This window comes from Protomyctophum parallelum (assembly GCF_964188405.1).
Source record: "Protomyctophum parallelum genome assembly, chromosome: 21".
Classification (NCBI taxonomy): domain Eukaryota; kingdom Metazoa; phylum Chordata; class Actinopteri; order Myctophiformes; family Myctophidae; genus Protomyctophum; species Protomyctophum parallelum.
In genome coordinates this window covers 7,377,432-7,403,183 of record NC_139713.1, presented here as the reverse complement: position 1 = coordinate 7,403,183, position 25,752 = coordinate 7,377,432, and the positions used below count along the sequence as shown (strand labels likewise).

Below are 25,752 nucleotides of genomic sequence, written 5' to 3'. Positions count from 1 at the left end.
TTCTCATAGGTTTTTATGTTTTTATTTGATTTATTTTTTAAGCCAGCCAGTGTGAACATACCCATAGACTTGTTCATAACTTCCTACTGTGGTGCACCATTCCTTTTCTGATATAACATATGAAATCATGTCTGTTATGTATACTATATAATGTATACATAACAGACGTTATACAATCGTATACAATCTTCCATTTACGTGTGGCATGATGTGAAAGAATAAACCATACAATGCCCTTGGTCACACGCAGGCTCGACGTTAATAGTTCAGACGTGTTATTATATGGAGCACACGTGAAGTTTTCTATGTAAACAAACCTGTAAAGGTCACCACAGAGTGAGCGTGCCAGTGTCCCGGCTCACGCTGCTCGCTGCAGCCTAGAAAGGTCTGTCGCTTCAACCAGGAGATGCAAGTGGATATCTGACCTGAGATCAGATTCATACGAAGGTTTCCACTGGACACACACTGGTCTGATGAACCCATTCTGACCCGAGATCAGATTAAAAAAATGTCAGTTGTTCTTCGATTTTTTTCAAAAATAGCAGACCTACAAGCTCGTATCGCGCCACTCGGTGGCGCGATATGAGCTTGTAGATCTGCTATTTTTCAATAGCTAAAGCATAACATGATGCCAACACCAAAATGGGTGCCCGGTCAGAATGGGATAATAGTCAAATGACCAGGGTATGTCTGAGTGACGAGAAACGGAAGAGGGAATCTTGAAAAAACAAGAATGTGGCCGCCGCCGCACACACTGATAATTTATTAGGACGCAGGATTGAGTAAGATTCATTCCTTGATGAAGGCTGAAACGTTGGATGCATGTCTTATACCAGGGGTGGGCAACTTTGACGATGGAGAGGGCCACTATATTTCCACACTCACTCCAGAGGGCTGCATTGCATATTACGGCCGTAGCAAAAATAGCCGATCTACAAGCTCAAAACGCGTCTCGCTGCGATTTTTGCTTTTTTTTTTTTAAATGAATGTTTTTGTATTTTTGAACTGGAATCCTGAACATTTCAAATGCCTTTCAAATGCCTTTTTAATTATAGTTATGTTCACTTTATGAACTAAATCCAAATACGTTGGACATGAAAAAAAGACTAACATTTGAATACTACTCATTAAGCTACTAATTTAGACTGAAGTAATTAATTAAGGCGGGTCATGTTTGCATGTTTGGAATTCCAACAGCTGAAATCAATAATATACTGATATTAACCTGCGGGCCGCGTTAGGTGAAGGTGGGGGCCGCATGTGGCCCCTGGGCCGCCAGTTGCCTCATGTATGTCTTATACTCTGCATCCTAATACAATATGAGCACTTTGGCTATCAGCGTGTGTGGCCACTGTCTTGTTTGTTCAAGATTCCCTCTTCAGTTTATTCTCCCGTAGGCCCGGCACCGCTTTTAAGGACTTCGGTGTGCATATAAGCATCCTCGTGCATAGTGCATGACGAAAACAATCTCTCAAACATATAATCTCTCAAGACACATTCTGCTAACTGCAGAATCTGTCGGCATCACCCACTGCCCTAAGCAGGCATGTGATGCTGCTGTTAGTAGGAATAAACATTAATATCATTTATAAATATAAATATTTTCGTTGGTTTCCCAGATTGGTGGAAACGGCAGAATGTTTTAACCCATTCTGACCGGGCACCCATTTTGGTGTCGGCATCATGTTATGCTTTAGCTATTGAAAAATAGCAGATCTACAAGCTCATATCGCGCCACCGAGTGGCGCGATATGAGCTTGTAGGTCTGCTATTTTTGAAAAATCGAAGAACGACTGACATTTCTAGAATCTGATCTCAGGTCAGAATGGGTTAATCAGACCAGTGTGTGTCCAGTGGAAACCTCGTATGAATCTGATCTCAGGTCAGAATGGGTTGAGACAGTGGGTGTACTGTACAATGTAACAGAGCTTTGCTTGTTATCATTCAATACATCACGAATAAATCAAGAGGGTTTTATTTGTCTCCCAGAGGTAAATGCATAGTCCACCATCAGTCCACCACCAGTACAGCTGACGTTTTGTTTTGGTTCGGGAGGGCTTCCCGAAACGATAAAAACACAGAACCAGACCTGATCAATGCTTCCGTGTCACGCGGCGGTTCCACCCGTGACCCACTGAAGCTAGTGTACAGCTGGAGCTGGAAGAAGTACGTGGTTGTTATCGATGCGTTGTGCGAAATTGTATCACGGGAGCTGTGTGCAAATGGAAGTTATGGAGGTTACGGTGGCCCTATTGCAATCTGGGGGCGGAAATATAAATTTTTCAGAACCACTTTTGGTGTTTTAACTAAGCATTATGTTATACTTTAGCAGAGCTATTGAAAAATAGCAGATCTACAAGCTCATAGCGCGCCACCGAGTGGCGCGCTACGAGCTTGTAGGTCTGCTATTTTTTGAAAAGTCGTGAAAATGTGGCACAAATCTTTGAATATATATTCTTTCAGAAGACTTTTTTTTCATTTTTTGACGTCGGGCCTAAATGGGTTAAGGCATGCCGACCTCCTATGAGCCTGGGCGCTGCCTTAGATACTCCGGCAAGGCTCTCCTGGAAGACCCCTGCATGTCTCTGCTCTTTAATACCCGGGGTCTTCTGACTTTCACAGTCCACTCCGGGCATCCGGTCCCAGGCTTTGTAATGCTCTGTCCGAGGATCTGAGGCCAGCAAAAGCAGTGTCTTCTTTTAAAACATACTGTTATGTTCAGGCCTTTTCTTAGTGGTTTTTGCCTTTCATCCGTTTTTTTGTGTTACTACTTTGTGTAAATAGCTTTTTTTCCCCTACTCTGTTATCTTCGTTTTAACAATGTTACCCATTGATTTTATGTGCTCTGCTGCTCTTTTATCTTGTTCTGTATAGCACTTTTTAACCGGCTTGTTTGGAAAAAGCGCTATTCAAATAATAAATAAATCATTATCATTGAGGGATGTTGTATGAATGTATGGTTTCACAGAGACACAGCATTCTCACTGTCACCACTGATTTAAAGGGCCACTTCACCCTTTTTTTGCAACAACCATATCTTATTTTAATGATGTTTAGGACACAATGAACACTCCTTTTATGTGTGTAATGTGTGTTTTTAGATATTTTAGTCATGACACGAATGTTCATGACCAAAACTTGTCTCTCCACAAAGAGGGGAAGTGCACCAAAGCATTATGGGCACTGTAGGAATTCAGCAATCCAGTCAAACCCTCCTAGTCAAACACACAGACTATCTACTACACATACTATTAACATTGAGTGACTGCAGTGAAATGCCCCTTTAAACTTTAAAGGATGTAGTAGAAAGTGTGCGTGCGTGCGTGCGTGGCAGGAATTCAGCTATTCAGCTAGTTAAACCCTAGTCAAACACACAGATTTGTTCCGCGCGTGCGCGCCATTCCTTTTATCAGAAGAAAATTAATCAAAGTCCATTTCCTTCTATAGTCGTCTCAGCCATTTTCTCACACACAGATTCACTCGTCAGTCAGAGACTGCGACACAACGACACGAAAAACAATCCGAGAGGCAAATATCAATCAATACACAGATCAATTAATAGACAGATCAATAAGCGGATCATTTAGACAACCTGGGAGACCGACTGTTGACTGTAGTATTCCTCTGGTGTAACCGCCTCAGAGAACCTTCCAGACCAGGTGTGTGACCGGGCAGACAAAATGGACGAAGCGTCTAGACGTTGCAAACGGAAGGTCCAGGAATCACTGAAGCCTCTAAAGGACAAACTGAAGGTCTTTGAGAGAGTTAAAACAAATTACGACAAAACGGAAAATCACATCAAGGTTCAGGCCAGGAACACAGAGACGCAGATTAAGAAACAGTTTCAGAATCTCCGTCGGTTCCTAAAGGAGGAAGAGGAGGCCAGGATCTCCGCTGTGCGGGAGGAAGAGGCCCGGAAGAGTCAGGAGATGCAGGAGAGGACTGCGGTTCTGAGCAGAGAAATGGAAACCCTCTCCGACGCAATCCAAGCTGCCGAGGACCAGCTGAGAGCCGACGACCACGTCTCATTCCTGCGGAACTACAAGACCACCATGGAGGGAGTCCAGCTCACCCTGTACGACCCACCGCCGCTCTCGGGAGGAGAGCTGATAGACGAGGCCAAACACCTGGAGAACCTGACCTTCAGAGTCTGGGACAAGATGAAGGACATTGTCTCCTACACTCCTGTCGTCCTGGACCCCAACTCTGCTAGTCCATGGCTCCTGCTGTCTGACGATCTGGCCAGTGTGAGAGGTGCAGCGGGGGTACAGGAGCTCCCTGTCAACACGAAGAGGTTTAACTATTCCAGTGTCCTGGGTTCTGAGGGCTTTAACTCGGGGTCTCACGGCTGGGATGTTGAGGTTGGAGACAATATAGACTGGTCAGTAGGTGTGTGGGCAAACGCAGAGGGAGACGCAGAGGGAGACGACTGGTATATACGGTTCATTGCAGATGACTACGCTGCATTCTCAGGGCCTCATGGGCAGTGGACTGCTGTCTCGGTGAACCAGAAACTCCGGAGGATCAGAGTCCAGCTGGACTGGGACAGAGGACAGCTGTCCTTCTCTGATCCTGATTCTAACACACACCTACACACCTTCACACACACTTTCACCGAGACGCTGTTTCCTTACATTTATAATTGTGATTTCGAAAGGCCTCTGAAGATGTTACCAGGGAAGATCTGCGTCACTGTGGAAAACCACTGTTAGAACGTCTGATGTCCAATACATACCTACAGAATGTATTGATTAGGAGATCTCCTCTATGGTAATCGGAAGGGATTGGTTTATGACGGGTTACTAATTAATTATTAATTAGAATTGCATGTGATTATTTAATGGTTGTATCATTCAGTTTTGAATTGCATTTTGCATTATAGACCATTATGTTGATTTATGTTTTAATTGCCACTTAATAGCCACTTTAATTGCCACTCAATATAAAAAAAATAAACTCAATCAGGTTATGGTGCTTTTAGTCATTATGGTCCTACTCTGTGGAATTCTCTACTTATGTATTGATTTTAAGATTTGCGACCACATTGTCTTTGTTTAAAGGCAAACTAAAAACCTACCTATTTACACAAGCTTTCAGCTAGATTGTGAAATGTGTTATTCTTATTTTAAATAACTCATTTTCTGTTTTAATCATATGTAATTCTCTATTTTTTTGTATAATTATTGTTTTTTGTACTTACTCATGTATTGTATTGTATTTCATTTCAGCACATTGAGTCCTCGCTTGTGGTGTGAACTGTACTGTACAAATACACTTGACTTGACTTAGCATCAGTTGACTTGACACTAGTAGCATCACCAATGAATCCTCATGTTTTCCATGCCGAGTAGGAGGTCTTACCCTCCAGCATACGATTCAGAGTAACCCAAAGCAAACTCAAATTTTTACATTTTTAAATCTATACAGTAAAGTAAGTAAGTAGCCTTGCCGAGCCATGAGGCCCATAGGGGCGGGCAGGAGCCTATCTCCTGTTTCTGTAGCGTGAGGCAGCTTGATGTACAAGTACACCCCCTGGACATGATGCTAGTATGTCGCGGGTGTTAATAGTTTCATGGCGTTCTTATAATCACTGGTTGTGCAATAATAATTATGTGTAATTTGGAATTGTGAATAGCTTTGCGTCTTTCTTTGCATAACTAACGGTGCTAACATCAAAGCTCAGTGACTGAATGGGTGGACAAACCTCCAATGCTTTGGACAGAAACGGCACAATGCCACCTGTAAATGTCTAAATGCAATGCATCGTTTCATTTACGTATTTGTCAAATATAATCGTTGATTTGAAGAAATGTGCATGTATATGCCAGTGTGTGTGCACTCAGTACTCACTGTCTGTGTCCATCCATACACTGTATGTGTACTGTATATGTGTCCTCGGTCATTACAGTATGTATCAATAAAAATGTCAAAGGTGAAAACATTCTTCTAGTGCGAATAGTCTGTCACTTTATTGATCGTTTCGTCTTTTCTTTCGTTTTATATACGAATGGTGTGAAGAAGCAATGTTTGTGTAGGACAAAGTTTGTGGACACACACTAAAAGCTGGACAATTAATATACCTCAAAAGTACAGTACTTGAATAAATCATATCATATTCATATACCACCCACATGGGATTATCAGACACGGCAATTAACACAGTAAAATAAACAAAAAACAAAGATATTCAGGTGTGTAGCAAGCCCGCAACTCAAACAGATTTCAGACCGTGAACGTAGACCCATCTATAGGTTCATATATAGTAGTTATATGTCACCCCTCGCCTCCTATCCCATGCCCGATAAAGATACTCTGAAAAAGCCGAAAACATGGTGGAAAAGAAACTCAACCAAAGTGTGGTTTCGTTTCACAGGGAGCCGGTGTACCGCCTCGCCCTGCAGAGATGTCCAGGAGGGACGACCGCCGCGCTCTGCTGCTGCTGTGGACGTGACGTCCTCCATGCGTGTGCCGCGGGCGGAGGAGTGGGACGCCTCAGTGAGTCGTCTCAGTGGGGTGACCGGGGACAGCACAGGGACCGACACAGTGGGGTCTATCAGTGGGGTGACCGCTGACAGCACAGGGACCGACACAGTGGGGTCCATCAGTGGGGTGACCGGGGACAGCACAGGGACCGACACAGTGGACTCTATCAGTGGGGTGACCGGGGACAGCACAGGGACCGACACAGTGGGGTCTATCAGTGGGGTGACCGCTGACAGCACAGGGACCGACACAGTGGGGTCCATCAGTGGGGTGACCGGGGACAGCACAGGGACCGACACAGTGGACTCCATCAGTGGGGTGACCGCTGACAGCACAGGGACCGACACAGTGGGGTCTATCAGTGGGGTGACCGCTGACAGCACAGGGACCGACACAGTGGGGTCTATCAGTGGGGTGACCGGGGACAGCACAGGGACCGACACAGTGGACTCTATCAGTGGGGTGACCGGGGACAGCACAGGGACCGACACAGTGGGGTCTATCAGTGGGGTGACCGCTGACAGCACAGGGACCGACACAGTGGACTCTATCAGTGGGGTGACCGGGGACAGCGCAGGGACCGACACAGTGGGGTCTATCAGTGGGGTGACCGCTGGCAGCACAGGGACCGACACAGTGGGGTCTATCAGTGGGGTGACCGCTGACAGCACAGGGACCGACACAGTGGGGTCTATCAGTGGGGTGACCGCTGGCAGCACAGGGACCGACACAGTGGGGTCTATCAGTGGGGTGACCGGGGACAGCACAGGGACCGACACAGTGGGGTCCATCAGTGGGGTGACCGCTGACAGCACAGGGACCGACACGGTGGACTCTGACAGTCTCCTTCTGGTCACTGACACCCCTCCCCCACCCCCATGTCACTTCCTGTCCGAGACCCCTCCCCTGCCGCCACCATGTGACTTCCTGTCCGAGACCCCTCCCCTGCCACCTCCATGTGACTTCCTGTCCGAGACCCCTCCCCTGCCACCACCATGTGACTTCCTGTCCGAGACCCCTCCCCCGCCACCACCACGTGACTTCCTGTCCGAGACCCCTCCCCCGCCACCACCATGTGACTTCCTGTCCGAGACCCCTCCCCTGCCACCTCCATGTGACTTCCTGTCCGAGACCCCTCCCCTGCCACCTCCATGTGACTTCCTGTCCGAGACCCCTCCCCTGCCACCACCACCATGTGACTTCCTGTCCGAGACCCCTCCCCCACCACCACCGCCGCAACCATGTGACTTCCTGTCGGGGTCCTCTCGAAGCCCCTCTCCTCCCCCCCCCGCCTCCGTCCCTCGGCCGTCCTGCGTCTCGCCTGCCGTCCAAGCCCTGGACCGGTTGATTGACAGGCGGATGTCCCACCCTCCCCAGCCCGACCTGACCAATCAGAGAGAGAGCCCGCCCCTGGAAAACGACGGCCTCAGGTATTTTTATCAATAAATAAAAAAACACACAAAAATAATATGTATTAAAGGTACACAATATTCTGTGTCTGGAATTAATAGAGAGTATGCTATGCGCGTGACATCATCATCAAACCCGGAAGTTATGCGGGAACGCCTACTGAGTGGCAAAGAACTACTTTCTGGCCTTCATAGCCCATACATCCACACAGAAAAGTCATGTTTGATTGCAGTAAATGACTTTAAACAACGTTAAATTCACTTTGTCGCCCAGGCCGTAGCGTAACGGTCTGGGCACCGGACTGGTAATCCAGTCGCAGTGTGCCGCGGGTTCGACTCCCGGACCCGACACGGCCTTTACTGCATGTCATCCCCCCATCTCTCTCCCGTTTCCTGTCAGCCTACTGTCTGTCCCTTCAAAAATCAATAAAAGGCGTAAGCCGCAAAAAAATATCTTAAAAAAAAAAAAAATTCACTTTGTCACTCACTTTGACACCCAATCTGCCATTCGCTTCATGCATGTGCTGCATACCCTCTATTGAATTGCATTGAATTTACTTGATTATGAAGGGGTTTTGTTCCATTTGTACACTCTCCGAGTTACAGACCCATAAGGGTCCATATGGTTCCAAACTATTTTAGCTGGGTACCCCCTGGAACTCTCTCTCGAGAACCCATGGGGGTCCCCGGACCCCAGTTTGGGAACCACAGCATCAACACATCAATTGAATTTAGAATTGAAGTGGATCACCCGGTGTGAATGTCTGCTTATGTCTCTGTCCTCTGCGCGCATGTTGCAGTCCCAGTCTGGTGTCTGTGGAAGTGGACAGCGATGATGAGGAGGAGGAGGGTGCCGTGTTGTCCCCGTCTCCTGTCTGTCCTCTGTCACTGGACCGTCCCGTGTCCCCGTCTCCTGTCTGTCCTCTGCGGTCACTGGATGCTCCCGTGTCCCCGTCTCCTGTCTGTCCTCTGCTGTCACCGGACGCTCCTGTGTCCCCGTCTCCTGTCTGTCCTCTGCTGTCACCGGACGCTCCTGTGTCCCCGTCTCCTGTCTGTCCTCTGCGGTCACTGGACCGTCCCGTGTCCCCGTCTCCTGTCTGTCCTCTGCGGTCACCACTGGACCGTCCCGTGTCCCCGTCTCCTGTCTGTCCTCTGCGGTCACCACTGGACCGTCCCGTGTCCCCGTCTCCTGTCTGTCCCCTGCGGTCACCACCGGACCGTCCCGTGTCCCCGTCTCCTGTCTGTCCCCTGCGGTCACCACCGGACCGTCCCGTGTCCCCGTCTCCTGTCTGTCCCCTGCGGTCACCGGACGCTCCCGTGTCCCCGTCTCCTGCCAATAGTGCCGATGAACGGGACAGCAGTGAAGCCTCGTCCCGCGCTCTCTCTGCCTCCTCTGCGTGTGACGTCGTCCCTTCAAAGGTAGGAGGCTTTTCTTTTATGACTATGTTTTATGACATGCTTTTGCCCTCTTCTACAGTAGCAACCTAATACATCCCGTCGTTGTTGTCCTATATATGTTATTGTCTCGCCGAAGGCGTTGCAGAGGCTACATGTTTGGCACCCTGAGTGTGTGTGTGTGTGTGCGTGCGTGTGCGTGTGCGTGTGTGTCTGTCTGTCCGTCCGTCCGTCCGTCCGTCTGTGACCAGCTATAATCTCCTGCACCGTTGGGCCGATCGCAGCAAAACTATGCACGGCACTCACCCTCCCTGGATGCCAGAGCAGAACCTCTGACCCAATCTTTCAGATCGGTATTACTCCTACATATTTTGTCCAAACATCATGCAAATCGCTATGTCTAAAGCAGGGGTACCCAAAAGGTAGATCGTGATCTACGGTACCAGTAGATCACACAGGCTGTGCAGGTGGACCACATGACATGCCCCTGGAAATATATAATGTATATGGATAAAACGGATCTGTCTCTGAACCTCTGATTTGAGTAAGGTGACTTCACTTGATTGATTGACATCACAAAAGGGCAGCTCAAACCCACAATGCAATACTTTGTTTTCAAGAGTGTTTCGAAACAAACGTCAGTAGCATTACAAAGTTATATACAAAGAAAACCTTACATTTCCCCCTCTATTTCCCATTCCAAGTGCGTTTATCTAATATGTAACTATTTTCAGCAATGAGATTATATATATATATTTGTGTGGATAGATCTGGTTGAGCTGGTCATTTTGAAAGTAACTCTCAAGTCTAAAAAGTGTGGGCACGCCTGCTCTAAAGTCATTAAAACAAAAAGGTCTTTCAGATAAAAAACATCATAATTGGTAAATGGTGCATTTATATAGTGCCTTTATCCAAGGCGCTTTACATAGATTGTGCATTACATTCACCCATTCATACAGAAGCCATGCAAGCAATTTGGGGTTCAGTGTCTTGCCCAAGGACACTTCGACATGTGGACAGGAGGAGGAGCCGGAATTCGAACCGCCGACCCATGGATCATTGGACGACCTGCTCTACCTCCTGAGCCACAGTCGCCTCCTGAGCCACATATTTGTGTTTCTCTTCCCTTCCAGGACGTGCGTGACGCGGGGGTCCGTCTGCGGTCCTACTCCTACTCCTCTCCCAAAATCAGTCTGCGCCGGCCTCGCCGACGTGTGGCCGACGACCCCAGCGCCGCCCCGGCCCCTGACCTCAGTCCCGGTCAGTGACTCTGGAGGTCATGGAATGTGACCCGCATAACAAGGAATTTAATTACACTACATGACTAGTGAATGTGTCTAAGAACTGATGTTTGTTTGTTTGTTTTAGTGGGGAGGCCTCACATGACGTTGTGTCCATGTGGAAGCTTATTCATTTTTGAGGGCTATAGGCATGCATGGCTTTAGTTACGTCATGTGGCAGCCAAGGACTATGGACTTTTAATGTTTTATTAGAGCCTAATTAAAAATAATAACCTGTCTATGGAGTCTATATGGACTTTAATGTTTGTTTATGACACTGTGCTCTCTACTGTAGATGGAGTGTTCCCCAGCCTCAGCCACAGTCGCTCTCTCCTTCAGGCCCTCTCTCTGTCTCTGCTCCACCCTGGCAGTAAGTAGGCTACTGTACATACTCTACCTTATTGTCTCCACCAGGCCGAAGGCATGGGGAGAGAGTATGTTTTGCACTCCGTCCGTCCGTGTGTCCGTCCGTGTGTGTGTGTGTGTGTCCGTCCGTCCGTCCGTGAGCAGCTAATCTCGGCCACCGTTAACCCGGTCGATGCCAAATTTTTCACACACACTCCCTGGATGCCAACGATGAACCTCTGCCCCAAACTTTCCAGAACGGCCTGTTATAGCGCCACCAGGAGGCCGCTTTGTGCAAAACAAGTTTTTGCACAGCACACCTACAGATTTTGTCCAAACATCACGCAAATTGGTACACAGTCTCTCTAGAGCCATTCAACCAAACTTTCTTTCAGATTTCTCAGACTCCATCCTGATTGGTTAAGATTGGCTTCCAAAGTTCACAGGAGTGCTCAGTTTCAAACAAAATGCTGCAAATCATGAACACATCGCGTGATTTCCGTGAAATTGTGCACCCACATTCCCACTAGGCCCAGGACAAAATGCCACATGAACAATTTCAACTCAGCCTCAAGGTGGCGCTATAACTGGCCGAAAAGTGTTTTTACCTCTAACTGCACGGATCTGTGGATAACCTGGTGGAGACCTGTGCCCAGAAGGGCACTTTTTCTAGTTATTACTTATTTATTTATTTATTTATTTGACAGGGACAAAGCTCATTAATCAACATTAACACAGTTTTCACCTCAATGTAAATGGGCCAGAGTTAGCCAGAAGCTAATTTTCATCTAACCAGCTCAGTGGCCTTGTGGTTAGAGTGTCCGCCCTGAGACTGGGAGGTCGGGGTTCGATCCCCGGCCGGGTCATACCAAAGACTCTAAAAATGGGACCCAGTGCCTCCCTGCTTGACACTCAGCATCAATGGGTTGGATTGGGGGTAAGTCCCTGCGACATACTAGCGTCATGTCCAGGGGGTGTGCTTGTACATCAAGCTGCCTCACGCTACAGAAACAGGAGATAGGCTCCTGCCCTATGGGTCTCATGGCTCGGCAAGGCTACTTACTTACTAATTTTCATCTGTAGTCCCTGGGCAGGCTCTTAACCCATTCTGAACGGGCACCCATTTTGGTGTCGGCATCATATTATGCTTTAGCTATTGAAAAATAGCAGATCTACAAGCTCATAGCGCGCCACCGAGTGGCGCGCTACGAGCTTGTAGGTCTGCTATTTTTGAAAAATCGAAGAACGACTGACATTTTTTAAATCTGATCTCAGGTCAGAATGGGTTAATAATGAAACTGTCAGGATGTAATAGAATTTTTTTTAATCTGATCTCAGGTCAGAATGGGTTAAAAGATGACTGATAAAAGAAAGAGTGTATACATAGTGTGCCAGCACACAACACCATGCATTGATGCCTCTGGTGTTGTGGTTTACTGCCCTATATCGCTTCATCTGTACTCTGTTGTATGAGTGGAAATACAGTAGCAGATCTGCAAGCTGACACGCTGTAAAGTGTCACGTTATTTGCATGTATCTAGTGCCTTTATCTAGGGATGCGATGCGGTACTGTACATAATTATGGAAACTCTTGGCCCGATACCGATGTTGACTTGTGACTTGGCCTGTCTTGCCTAAACATAATACAGGAAGTGAGGATTAAACTAATGACTAATTGTCATCATTGTGTGACAAAGTATAAATAAGGCTTAAAGGAGTAGTTCACCCAAAACATTACTTGTTATTAATAATTAACAATTACACAGCCCATGGAATGAAGCCTTGAATTCATGGAGATTTATTCTATTTTATTTGATTGCATTCCTAAGCAAATCATGTGTGCAGAGACTCAGAGAGTCTCCTACTGACCTGGTCATCAAAATATTTGCTCAGGAATTGGGACAAAATTATCTCCATTCTAACTCAAACTTTGTTCATGCCAGGGACCCCCAGAAGAGGAGATTTGTCTTAGAATGTTTAACGTTATTCAATGATTTTGGAGATTTCTTTCAAAAAATATTAAACAAATAGCAGTTATTTTTGAGGTTTACTGTTCTAAACCAATGTTCTAAAATCCTAAGAGTTTTCAGAAAACTGTTGCTATGTATACAGTAGTCTATAATAGCAATATATGGATAAGATCTAAAATAACACAGATGTGTTAACGGTTTAAACTCATCAGTAAAGCAAACATGGCGACTGCAGCAGATGATGTTACGCCAACAAAAGCTGTTGATGCGTGACGGTGCGTGGGCAGTGCACATACTGTACAGTACTGCATGTACAGTACAGTACAACCTCAGGCAATGTTGGCATACATTTGCATATTACAACCGGGAAGGCATCTGTGTCATTTTAGAATATTAATGTCTGTTGTAAACTTTGCTTTGGACAAAAAAACACAGTGACAAAATTCCACGGTGAATAATACAATGTCTTAACTTGTTGAAGCATCTGTTTAACCCATTTAGATCTGAGGACGATTCTACAAATGTCTTTCTGAAAAACCTATGTTCTCAAACATTTTCATGTCAAGCACCCCCAGAAATATATAATGTAATTGGCCGCCGACCCCCATCTGAAAATATGTAGTTCCAGGGACCTCCCCAGAAGCAAAGATTTGAGTTAAAAAACGTTCGCTCTGAAAGAATATATATTCAAGATTTGACCCACATTTTCAAAATAGCAGATCTACGAGCTCGTAGCGCGGCACTGCATGACAGAACCTGGTAGGCCGTCAGGTTTTAGTTGGTGATGATATTCACTCTGGTTGCTGTTATTAACACTACATTACCTCTCAACCTTGTAATGAATACAACTAACAGTTTCTCTTCTGTCTTGGTTCTCCACAGAGCAGAGAGGGGCCAGTCTGTCAGAGCAGCCACATGAGAAAAGGTATTTACAGTGGTGGGAGAGAAGTACTCACATTTTGTACCTAAGCAAACGTACGTACAGTACCAATACCACAATGTAGAAATACTTCATAATAATTCAAAATGTACTTGATTAAAAGTACAAAAGTATTCGCATTTCACACATTTGGCAGGATGTCCCATTTCACAAGTTTCCAAATGTATAATGCAATTGAAAATAGCCCATCTACAAGCTATCGTGAGCTTGTAGATCGGGCCGAGTATGCATAAAGCTGAAATGGTTCATACATGTTTTGTAAAAAAAAAAAAAAAGATATGTACATCCCCACCGGTTCTTTGAAAAAATATACCTATATATATAGTGAAAAAATTGTGTCTGCACACAATATTTTATTTAACCAAGAAAAGCCTTATGTCTGATGAAGCCCTCGCTGTACATGGGGCAAACGTTGCCTTTGTCAGTTAAATAAAACATGGGAGATCAGTCTATCGTGTGAGGATATTCCCTTTTCACTATTTATGAAACCACCAGACAGACAAAACCACTTTCACTTTCATTTTTTAAGAATTACTTTTGCCACTTTATCTGGCGCTGCTCTGCGGCGACATGGGCATAAGGGGCTACGCTTGCATGCAGGCCCTTTGTCTAAGACGGATTTTTTCCTCTGGAGACAAATAATAAAGAACTTGAACACTTATGTATGTGTGTGTATAACACACTGTAGCATGACAAAGTAGTAGGGATCTAGGGAATCAACTTACCAAAAAATATTAATAATACAAAGAACAAGGTTTCTGCCCGGAAGCAGGGATAATAACCATGACATGCTTTGTTGCTTTAGTGACGACGGGTGACTGTATTTGCACGCTATTGTTGTGTTATAAAATCTTGTGACACCAGGTTGATTTTTTTTAGGTCAGCCACGGGTGCTAAAAAATCTCTTCCTTCCAAGTGACAAATGAATTAGAGACACTCAGATATCAGATACATGAGCCTGAAGCTTTTCTATCATTTCATCTGTCATGTGAAATGACTTTGCTCTAATCCCTCCGCATGGGAAGTGTCATCTTACTGTCATATGGCATTAATGGGAGAGCGGGATAGTTTCCCAGGGAAATCTATTACAGCTGCACTATGTAGCCTAACTGTCTGTCATAATAATAATAATGAATTGCATTTTTATAGCGCTTTTCCAAGTGCTCAAAGCGCTTTACAATGGTTCATTCTTTCATATATTGAGAGGTGAAGCGGCGAACAGTCGACACCAGCGTCCTCACTTCCCACATTCACACACCAATTTTGGCAAGCTCACACCGACCGACTCATTGGAGGCAGTGTAGGGTTCAGTGTCTTGCCCAAGGACACTTTGACATGTAGACAGGAGGAGCCGGGATTCAAACCGCAGACCCAGGGATCATTGGACGACCTGCTCTACCTCTTGAGCCACAGTCGTCGTGTTCCAGCCCGGGTTTTAACCCATGTCTCCTGTGCAAAGTGAGATGGGAAACAACAGGAAAGCACGCACATCTCAAAAACTCTACGGACCGTTCTGAACAAGAATACGTATACAGATGAGAGGAGATGATGTTCGCACACGGGTCTTGAGCTCCAAAAAAGTGCATTAACCCATTTTGGGGCGGGAACCCCTTTTGGTGTTTTAAGCATTATGTTATACCGTTAGCTATTGAAAAATTGCAGATCTACAAGCTCATAGCGCGGCACTCGGTGCCGCGCTATGAGCTTGTAGATCTGAGCTGAACGTTCTCTGAACGTTCTTAACTCAAATCTTTGCTTCTGGTGGCCAATTACATATACATTTTGGGATCCTTGACATGAAATATTGAGCATCTCTGACATAGAAACATAGGTATTTCAGAAAACTGTCAGAATTTAGAAGATTTCTTTGAACGTCAGGAATAGATGCAACGTTTTTGGAGCTCAAGACCGGTGTGTGAACTTCATCTCCTCTCACCTCCTTGTGCAAGTGCTCACATGTGTCACCGTTAAGCTCATAGAGCCTGCCTGCTTGCTCTGTGGAGAAATTAAATTTGTGTCAAACCAGAAACAGGATCTTGTCAAAGGTCATGTCTAACCTATACATTAATTTTAATGTCTCAATAGACAAGCAGGGAGACCAAACCACCCCAATTGACCTATAGCTAAGCCCCTCCCCAAACTGCTATGGTCCAATCACAGCTAAGCATAACATGGGTTAGAGTTAGACAAACCTTTTCCTATATTATGATAAAACATTGTTTTAAAAAATAAATGTCACGCACATATTTTTCCAGTGCATATGGAAGAGATTTGGAAGAGATTTTGAAGGTCTGGTTCCAAAAATGAAACTGTATCTAATGTGTAAAATCCATGATATTTACATTGGAATGAATGAGCACGGCTGGGAAGTGTCCAAGTGGGAGTGTCTAAGTGGGTGAGGGCAGTAAAACCGTGCGCTCAAATACAAACGTGGTCTTAATTACTACGTTCATTTTGTGTGGGATGCTCTTTTTGGAACCATTCCATGTGCTTTGTGCTCAGTCTCATTCATCTAGTAACACACTCTCTCTCATTCACCACGCAGTAGCTCCATCTTGTGGAGAACATCAGATATGACACTGAATGTGAATCATTTGACAAAAATGATGCATTCACTCCATGCCAGGGCCTTTAGTTTGTGTCTGTTCTATCATGTATCCATGCAATATCTATGGGCACCAGGCCAACATCTTCCAGTGGTGGACTAGCCTTGGAAACGCAGACGTTTTTATTTCAAGGAAGAATGGTGGACTAAGCACTTGACTCCAGTCAAGGTATAGAATAGATACTCCTGGACAAATATCATTCCACTATAACTGAAATAACTGAGTACTTGCTATTAAACATACTCAACATATTTAACATAACATATTCAAAACACATTCAAAAGTACTTGCTTTTTAAAAATACTTAAGTGGGGTTAACTAATTCATGATATATACTTTTTCCCTTCCTAGAAATGTAGTGGAGTCGATGCTCAAATAAAGAACAGATACAGTAAACAGTACCAGGCGTGTGTGTGTGTGTGTGTGTGTGGTACCGTGTGTGTGTGCGTGTGGTGTGTGTGTGTGTGGTGTGTGCGTGCGTGTGCGTGTTCTACAGAGAGAACAGGTTCCGTAAGCGTGCCCAGTCTGCTGACGAGGACAGTAGAACAGTGGAACTGGCCGAGTCCCTCCAACACCTCACTCTGACAGAGTTCCTAAAAGAGTATGTGGGGATCGCCCCTCCTCTCCGTCTAGTAGTGGAGGGATCGCCCCTCCTCTCCGTCTAGTAGTGGAGGGATCGCCCCTCCTCTCCGTCTAGTAGTGGAGGGATCGCCCCTCCTCTCCGTTAGTGGAGGGATCGCCCCTCCTCTCCGTCTAGTAGTGGAGTCTGTAGAGTCCTAGTCTAAAGACCATGTGGCACGTTTTGGCACGTTCACTAGCTTTAGCACGTTCACTAGCGTTGGCACGTTCACTAGCGTTAGCACGTTCACTATAGCGTTTAGCACGTTCACTACTAGCTACAGTTCCTTTATTCCAATAAACTGTAGAATCGTCTAGAATAGATCCTATTATGTCACCTTTCACTAGCTACAGCTTTCACGGTCTAGTGTCCGTCCTCTCCTCTCTCATGCGTGTCTAACATTTAACGTCTAAATATTTTCTTTGTCATTTAACAACACAGGTTTCTAAAGGTAGCTTCATGCATACTACATCAGAACAACCAAAGTCATTTTGTTTCGGGATGGCTCCTCTACGTGGGGGGGGGGAATAAAGTTGTGTGGAATTTGCGATGGAGGTGTGGATGTTTTGCCCCTTTCTAGTGATAGGTTAATTGTCTTTATGAATGGATTTCACTGCTGATAGAAGCTGGGCTGAATGCGGAACATCTGACCAATCACAGTGGCCAAACTAGTTTGGGTATAGTCAGAATTCACAACATCTCGGAGGCTTTAACAACAACAACAGCCAAAATAAATCAGTTCTGACCCCCACCCGCCCACCCGAAGCTATGAATGACCGTCAGCCGAACCTATGAATGATGTCATAATTGTAGTCGTTTCCGGCCTGTTCTGGTGTACTATGCATTAGGCTAAAGCATGAGGTGTTTGTTCTTTTTTTCTCTGAATTAATATGAAATATTGTCAGTGACTAACTCAAATAATCCTTATCTGTATTTGTCTCTCTGATATTTCACTTTTCTGAATGCTTATGTCAGTTATGATGACAACCATCACAACACAGTGTCTACTGTCTTATTGAATGTACTGCTGATGCTCATTTCAGCCCCTTAGCCTTTCTCACCTTCAGATGATGATGTTTATGGAGACTGTCTGCGAGAAGGAGACCTGGCACGGTGCTGTACACTACAGTACAGTACACTACAGTACGTCTTAAGTTATGAAAACAAAGGCAAACGCGCCACGTAATGCAAATTCCTCTGCTTTACAGAATCGAAGAGGAAACGTTTGATCAGAACAGCAGCCCGTCCAAGGTCGAGTCTGAGAAGTACAAAGTTATTCGCACCTTCAGTTTCCTAAAGAGCAGGATGTCGAGTACACGCAACAAGGTAAAAAACAACAACAAGGCATTGTTAGCAGTGCTTTTTCACACCCCGGTTCTCAAAGTGGGGTCAGGCCAGGGACTCTCCTTAAGAGGATTCTAAATTTGGTGTCCTTGTGGAAGGTGTCCTTCCGTTTAGCTAAACTCCTACATTTAGTAACTCTGCCAACCAGAATGTTAACCACTTGAACCCCCATTCATCCATATTCTGGGGGAAACATTTGCCAAAAGCTCACAGCGTGTGGCTTGCCTTGCATATTTGCAAGACAATTTAGTGTAGTGTATCGGAAAAAGCAGCGCACACAAAGTACAGTGCGACTCAGGGTCCGTTAGACTAGAGGGTTTAAGTGGTTAAACATTGTGTTTCGCTGATGTTTTGGCCTGTCTGCACCTTGGGTTCTTTTATCTTGACTTCGTCTCCGGTTCATCTTTCAACGGTTTCTACTTTCAGACGCAAACAAGCATGTTTTCCAACAAGCAGGAAATGTTATTGGAAGTGTCTCAAGGTCTGAGAGGGACTGACTAAACAATGTTAGTCAGTTCCTTCAGTGACTCATCTCTGATTTGCTCTGGCTCTAGTTGTTGCTGTTCTTACCCTCCATTACACTGCCGCAGTGCTGGACAATATACTGCACTCAAACCCAGTTACTTGAGTTAAAGTATTGATACTCCTGGTCTAAAGAAAAGTTGCTGTCAAATGTGTACTTGGGTTAGAGTGCTGGAGTGCATTAAAAATAGTATTCAAAAGTAAACATTTATTTTTGAATAATAATGCATTGACATTTCGACATTTCTGAATCTGAAAGAATTTCTGTGGGGGAAAAAAAGAAAGAAAAATAAATCAATAATAGTAGATGTTATGAAGGGCCCGTATAGCCTAATGTGTAATAAACTGAGGGTCCTTCCTTGAGTTGAAATGTTGATGTTTGAGAACCACAGCTGTAAAAAATCCACACTTTATTGTAGATCAGATTATTGTGCTAATGTTAATACAATGGTTGGAGTGGTCTTCTTGCTCTTATGGTGAAGAATGTTGGGTCGTAGGACCACTAGTGGCCAACAGGAGGCACTGCATGAAACACAAAGTGGAATGCATCCCCGGCCCCAACCAGTGTTGATTTCGCCGACTAATACTATGATGAAAAAATGTCATCGACTACCTTTTTTCACTGGCGAAAACTAAATGGAAACTAAGCCATGATAACAAAAACGAAGACTAAATATACTGACAATTTCGTCAACAAATACAAACTAGACTAAAATGCTAGGAAGGGACTAGTGGACAAGAGATCCAGTATAAGTCATTTTACACTTGGTTGCATGCGGAAAATAGCCGATCGCGCTGCGACACGTTGTGAGCTTGTAGTGTAAAAACAGTCATTACGACGGCATCAAGGCCCGCCAAAATACATTTTAATCGACTAAATCAACTGTAGATTTAGTCGACTAAAATCTTATGATATTTAAGACTAGACTAACACTAAAACATTCCAGGTGACTAAAATGTGACTGAAACTAAATGAAAACTATCCAAGAGACTATGACTAAAACTAAAATCAGAAATTGCTGCCAAAAACAACACTGGTCCCAACCCTAATAGTGACTCAGGAGTACAGTAGAAAGTGTGGCACTGACTCCGCGCTGGAGGACCCGGGGTTCAACTCATCGTACAGTACAGTACAGTACAGTACAGTACAGTACAGTACAGTACAGTACAGTACAGTACAGTACAGTAGGAGTAGGAGTACAGTAGAAAGTGTGGCACTGACTCCGCGCTGGAGGACCCGGGGTTCAACTCACCGTAACACGGGCCATAAATCCATAGTGTAACATTTATCACGGAGGACTTTAGGATGTGCCTCTTTTTGTTCAGCGTCTGTGTCTCTTTCATGGTCCTCCAAAGGGGAAAGGGAAGCAGAGAGAGGCCAAGGCCAGGCAGCTGAATGGACACAGCTTCACCTCAGGCTCCATTATGGGTCCCAGTGTGTGTGTTATCTGTGACAAGCCCGCGCACGGCAAGGACCTGCTCCATTGTACCAGTAAGTATAGCAATAAAACACAGCTTCCTCTATAGTCTACATGCAGAGTCCAGTTGGTTTCTCAAACACAGCTTCCTCTAGTCTACATGCAGAGTCCAGTTTGGTTTCTCAACCTTGTCTCTGGATCAAAGTCCACTTGAAAAGCCCTCACTTTTTGGCTGCCATGTGAGAAAAAAAGGGTCACCTTTTTAACTGTGAGCTTGTAGATTGGCTATTTGTTAGATTATAATCAACACATTTTACTATTGGATCTTTCTTAACCCATTCTGGGCGGTCTGGTGTTTTAAGCATTATAGGTTATACTTTAGCTATTAAAAAATAGCAGATCTACAAGCTCATAGCACGCCACCGAGTGTCGTGCTACGAGCTTGTAGGTCTGCTATTTTTGAAAAATCGTGAAAATGTGCCTCAAATCTTTGAATATATATTATTTCAGAGCGAACGTTTTTAACTAAAATCTTTGCTTCTGAAAGGTTCCTGGAATAACATATTTTCAGATGGGGGTCGGTGGCCAATTACATATAATTTTTGGATCCTTGACATGAAATATTGAGCACCACTGATACAGAAACATGAGGTATTTCAGAAAACTGGAGGATTTAGAAGACATTTTTTTAATTTCTACGTCAGGCCTAAATGGGTTAAGCTGAGCAGTTTTGGAACCCTGGCCTGCTTTAAAGTATTAGAACCTGTTGTTAAAAGTATCATCATCATCATCGTCATGCTATTCTCCTCTAACCCTACTCTCTCCTCATCTAGGTTGCACTGCATTGGTCCACAAGGCGTGTAAGGAATATGCTCCCCCGTGTATGAAGGTGAGTTCAGTTCCCTGAGTGATACTTGTCATTTGGTAACAGTGTACATCACCAGTACATGTACTCATGTGTACAGTCAGGCATTTAACACTGTTCTGTAGATCAACCAGTCTGTGTTCTTTGTATTGTAGAAACTTCAGGATAAGTACGCTGTGACCAAGAGCAGGACGGCATCGCTGCCACAGAGTGAGTCTGAAAGATTAACCAACACCTCATTGTTTATGAATCTGTCAATCATTGCTGTCATATAGAAACTCCTCTCCTCTCCTCTCCTCTCCTCTCCTCTCCTCTCCTCTCCTCTCCTCTCCTCTCCTCTCCTCTCCTCTCCTCTCCTCTCCTCTCCTCTCCTCTCCTCTCCTCTCCTCTCCTCTCCTCTCCTCTCCTCTCCTCAGATTTCACAGTGAGGGACAGCTCTTCACAGTGCACTTTCCCCACCTGTCCCTCTCCGCCTGTCACGTCGGCTAAGGAGAAGGACACTTCCCCTCTTCTCACGTCCACCTGCAGGAGTTTCCACAATGCTTATGACAGGTTATACAATAGAGCACACGCCACATCACAAACAACCATGTTATGGGTCAAGAGTATACAGTGAATATGACGGATGAGGATGCTGATAATGACAATAATATTACAATGATGGAATTACTGTAGTGAATGTGAGCTAAGTTAGCTAACTAGCTGCTGCTCTCCTCCAGGTTCAACGAGAGTCCAGAGACAGAGTGTGACGGCTGGAGGACTCCTGGACAGTCGGATGATCTCCTACATATCATGGATTCCTCCACGTCCACCGACTCCTCTCTGGGGGAAGGTAGACGTCTATGTCCATGTCTACTAGAATGCATTCTAAACATGCATTATGATCTTATAACACTGCATGATTACAATGGTCAGAACTCATGGTGCATTAGAATAGTAATCATAACATATTATAAAAATATAAAACATCAGTATCCTCATGTTTCAAAAGTTGCATTTCATTGAAACCACGATGACCTTGGCATACATCACTGAGGATACGTCCCAGGTGCATCCATGCAATATTTTTTAAGGTCATTCATTTTTAGTTCAGTAACTACAGCATCACACAAAAGTATAAAAATTAGTAGATCAGCGAGCTTGTAGATCTGCTACTTTTGCTATTTTTGAATTTGAATCCTGAAGAGTGACAGTTTTGGACATCATATGAGGTTTCCACCCGACGGAGACAAAGGTCTTTGCTGAGAACGTAGTCTCGTGTAGCCAGACAACTGTTCCACAATCTCCGAATGCTATCTAGAGTCTGGAACTACAGCTACCGGAATCCGAGTAAGGAAGCTGCCATTTCCGTTCACGAAAATATATTTTAAAATATATTTTAGAGCTTATTTTTTTATTTCCTTTTCTGCTAAGCAGCAAGCTAGATTATTCTATTACCGGTATTCTATTTATATTAGGATAAAGATGTGCACGACTGTAAAGACGAAACAGAAGTGGCAAGGAGTCTCCACTTCCGCTTTATAGTTTACTCATGATAGCTCTTCCGTTGGTCCAGACTGTATGATGAAAGCATTTGGAAATTGCGAGAGGCAACAGTCTGTTAACGTGAGACTACTGAGAACGTAACGAGGCCTCTGCGTCTTTCTCGTAGACTGCGTTGACGCAGGTCTCCTTGGCGACCTCACGTCGGACGCAGTGGATTACGAGGCGGAGTCCTGGAGCCTGGCGGTGGAACCCGACTTCTGTAGGAAGCAGGACAAACGAGAGGTCAAACGACAGGACGTGATCTATGGTGAGACGCCAATACACCATGACCACTGAGATGGACATGAACCACAGCCAGGATCCTTAACAATTCAATTCAATTCAATTCAATTCAATTTGGCTTTATTGTCATGGGACAACATACGTTTACATTGCCAAAGCAAAAAGTGTGTGTGTGTGTGTGTGTGTGTGTGTGTGTGTACAATTGAGAGTTAGAATCTCCAATAAATCAATTTCTATGTACCGAGATCACTCGATGCAGAATACGCAACAATGATTAGTAGGCTTCCTTAGGGTGGTTGTGTTCCATTTGATGTCCCTCTCCTATCACAGCAGATCATGAATCTTGCTGCTGTGTTTGCTAATCTGCGTGTGTGTGTGCGCGTGTTCATACGTGCGTGTGTGCGTTGTGCTGCAGAGCTGATGCAGACAGAGCTGCACCACCTCCAGACGCTGCGTGTGATGGCGGAGGTGTTCCGTCGCGGTGCGAGGGACGAGGTGCATCTGGACGCCGACGCCCTGGAGAGGCTGTTCCCCTGTCTGGACCAGCTGGTCCTGTTCCACCTCGCCTTCTTCAGCGCCATGAAGGAACAACGACACTGCTCCTCCACCCAGCTTCCAGAGGACTCCTCCACCCAACATCCAAGACTCTGCTCCACCCAGCATCCAGAAGACTCCTCCACCCAACATCCAGAAGACTCCTCCACCCAACATCCAGAAGACTCCTCCACCCAACTTCCAGAAGACTCCTCCACCCAACTTCCAGAAGACTCCTCCACCCAACTTCCAGAAGACTGCTCCACTCAGACTCCAGGACTCTGCTCCAGTCTACGCCACTGCTCCACCACCCAACCTCAAGAAGACTCCTCCACCCAATTTACAGAAGACTCCTCCACCCAGCATCCAGAGGACTCCTCCACCCAACATCCAAGACTCTGCTCCACCCAACCTCCAAGACCCTGCTCCCCTACCCAACCTCCAAGACCCTGCTCCCCTACCCAACCTCTGGAACACTCCTCCACCCAACCTCTGGAACACTGCTCCACCCAGACTCCAAGACCATGCTCCCCTACCCAAACTCCAGAAGACTGCTCAACTCAGACTCTAGAACTCTGCTCCACCCAGGGTCTACGACACTGCTCCTCCACCCAACCTCCAGAGCAGTGCTCCACCACCCAGCCTCCAGGACCCTGCTCCACCCAGCCTCCAGGACACACAAACTACCTCATCCAACACATAGGAGACGTCCTGCTGCAACAGGTAGGCTTCTCTTTGAGCTTGTCGATCTGCTATCCCTCTATTTTTGAGGGGCAGCCATGTTGTTTGTTTAGGGCACTTTTATCGTGTGACAGCGCTTTGTTTAAAAGGCTCCCCTCCACTCTGAAAAGTAACAGTTCATGATGTTTCCACCAGTATACCATGGTTATTATTCCACCAGTATACCACGAAAGTACTAGTTTCGCCCGGGACTCGTATGCACCGTCCCAGCCGCCCCGCCAATGTTGATGCGTATGCACCGTCCCAGCAAATTGTGCCTGATACGGCAGTATGTATACATAGGAGCCTTACCTTTAATCCTCCCAACACTAAAACATATCGTCATTACGTCACCATCGAAAACCAATTACACTCTGGCATTGGTTCCTTTTCCACATCTTTATTACGTCATCATTGAGAGCTAGTTATACAGATGTATGTAATCTGGCACCACTGCCGTATCAGGCACAATTTGCTGGGACGGTGCATACGCATCAAAATTGGCGGGACGGCTGGGACGTTGCGTACAGCACAAAGTAACCACAGTATACCGCTAATCAACTTACAAATTACATATACATGTATTATGTATATACATAGATAGATGTATAACTAGCTCTCAATGATGACGTAATAAAGATGTGGATTAAAGGACCCAATGCCAGAGTGTAATTTGTTTTTGATGGTGACGTAATGACGCTATGTTTTAGTGTTGGGAGGATTAAAGGTAATGCTCCTATGTATACATGTATGTAATCTGGCACCACTGCCGTATCAGGCACAAGTAGTCATTACTGAGATTTGACAGTTTGTAATGGTCGAAAGTACTTGCGCACTCTGCTTGCACACTAGTAGGCCATTTATGGCCTACTAGTGTCTCTCTAGGGCCATTCAATGAAACCGGTCTTTCAGATTTCTCAGACTCCATCCTGATTGGTTAAGATTGGCTTCCAAAGTTCACAGGAGTGCTCCGTTTCAAACAAAATGCTGCAAATCATCAACACATCGCGTGATTTCCGTGAAATTGTGCACCCACATTCCCACTAGGCCCAGGACAAAATGCCACATGAACAATTTCAACTCAGCCTCAAGGTGGCGCTATAACTGGCCGAAAAGTGTTTTTACCTCTAACTGCACGGATCTGTGGATAACCTGGTGGAGACCTGTGCCCAGAAGGGCACTTTTTCTAGTTTTAGTTGTTTTAGACCGGTGACCGCTGCCAGTAATACTCGTGCCCGTCAGGAACATTAAATGTTTTGCCATACCTGTTGCCAGAGCACCCACTCACAGCACCTAATGGACCACTTCTATGTGTTTGTTTGTGTAGTTTTCAGATGAGAATGCGGAGAGAATGAAGCAGGTGTATGGTGAGTTCTGCAGCCATCACAACGATGCGGTCAGCTTCTTCAAAGAACTGCAGCACAATAACAAGCGCTTCCAGCACTTCATCAAGGTACTACTTATTGCCCCTTTTGCAACCAGAGCTTGTTTTAATGATGTTTTAGGACACAATAGTTTGTATGTGTGTAATATGG

At 45.3% G+C, this 25,752-nt stretch overlaps 2 protein-coding genes across 4 annotated transcripts in view; both read left to right on the top strand.

Moving 5' to 3' along the window:
- Positions 1 to 4,878, top strand: part of LOC310879473 (uncharacterized protein) — a 51,635-nt gene extending 46,757 nt beyond the window's left edge. For all 3 annotated transcript variants that reach the window (XM_083794188.1, XM_083794189.1, XM_083794190.1), the window contains one exon: positions 3,655 to 4,878. In XM_083794188.1, coding sequence (XP_083650314.1) covers positions 3,655 to 4,712 — 1,058 coding nt within the window. In that variant the 3' untranslated portion in view covers positions 4,713 to 4,878. The remainder of the gene's footprint in view (positions 1 to 3,654) is intronic.
- Positions 4,879 to 6,270: 1,392 nt separating this feature from the next.
- The window catches only part of arhgef28a (Rho guanine nucleotide exchange factor (GEF) 28a), a gene marked incomplete at its 5' end in the record, with an annotated part of 45,090 nt that continues 25,608 nt past the window's right edge, over positions 6,271 to 25,752 (top strand). The window contains 14 exon segments of the mRNA XM_083792986.1: positions 6,271 to 7,913; positions 8,693 to 9,311; positions 10,421 to 10,547; positions 10,863 to 10,937; positions 13,765 to 13,807; positions 18,256 to 18,373; positions 20,270 to 20,405; positions 21,165 to 21,220; positions 21,352 to 21,406; positions 21,613 to 21,748; positions 21,916 to 22,028; positions 22,848 to 22,988; positions 23,379 to 24,220; positions 25,545 to 25,670. Of these exon segments, the coding sequence (XP_083649112.1) occupies positions 6,271 to 7,913; positions 8,693 to 9,311; positions 10,421 to 10,547; positions 10,863 to 10,937; positions 13,765 to 13,807; positions 18,256 to 18,373; positions 20,270 to 20,405; positions 21,165 to 21,220; positions 21,352 to 21,406; positions 21,613 to 21,748; positions 21,916 to 22,028; positions 22,848 to 22,988; positions 23,379 to 24,220; positions 25,545 to 25,670 (4,230 nt within the window).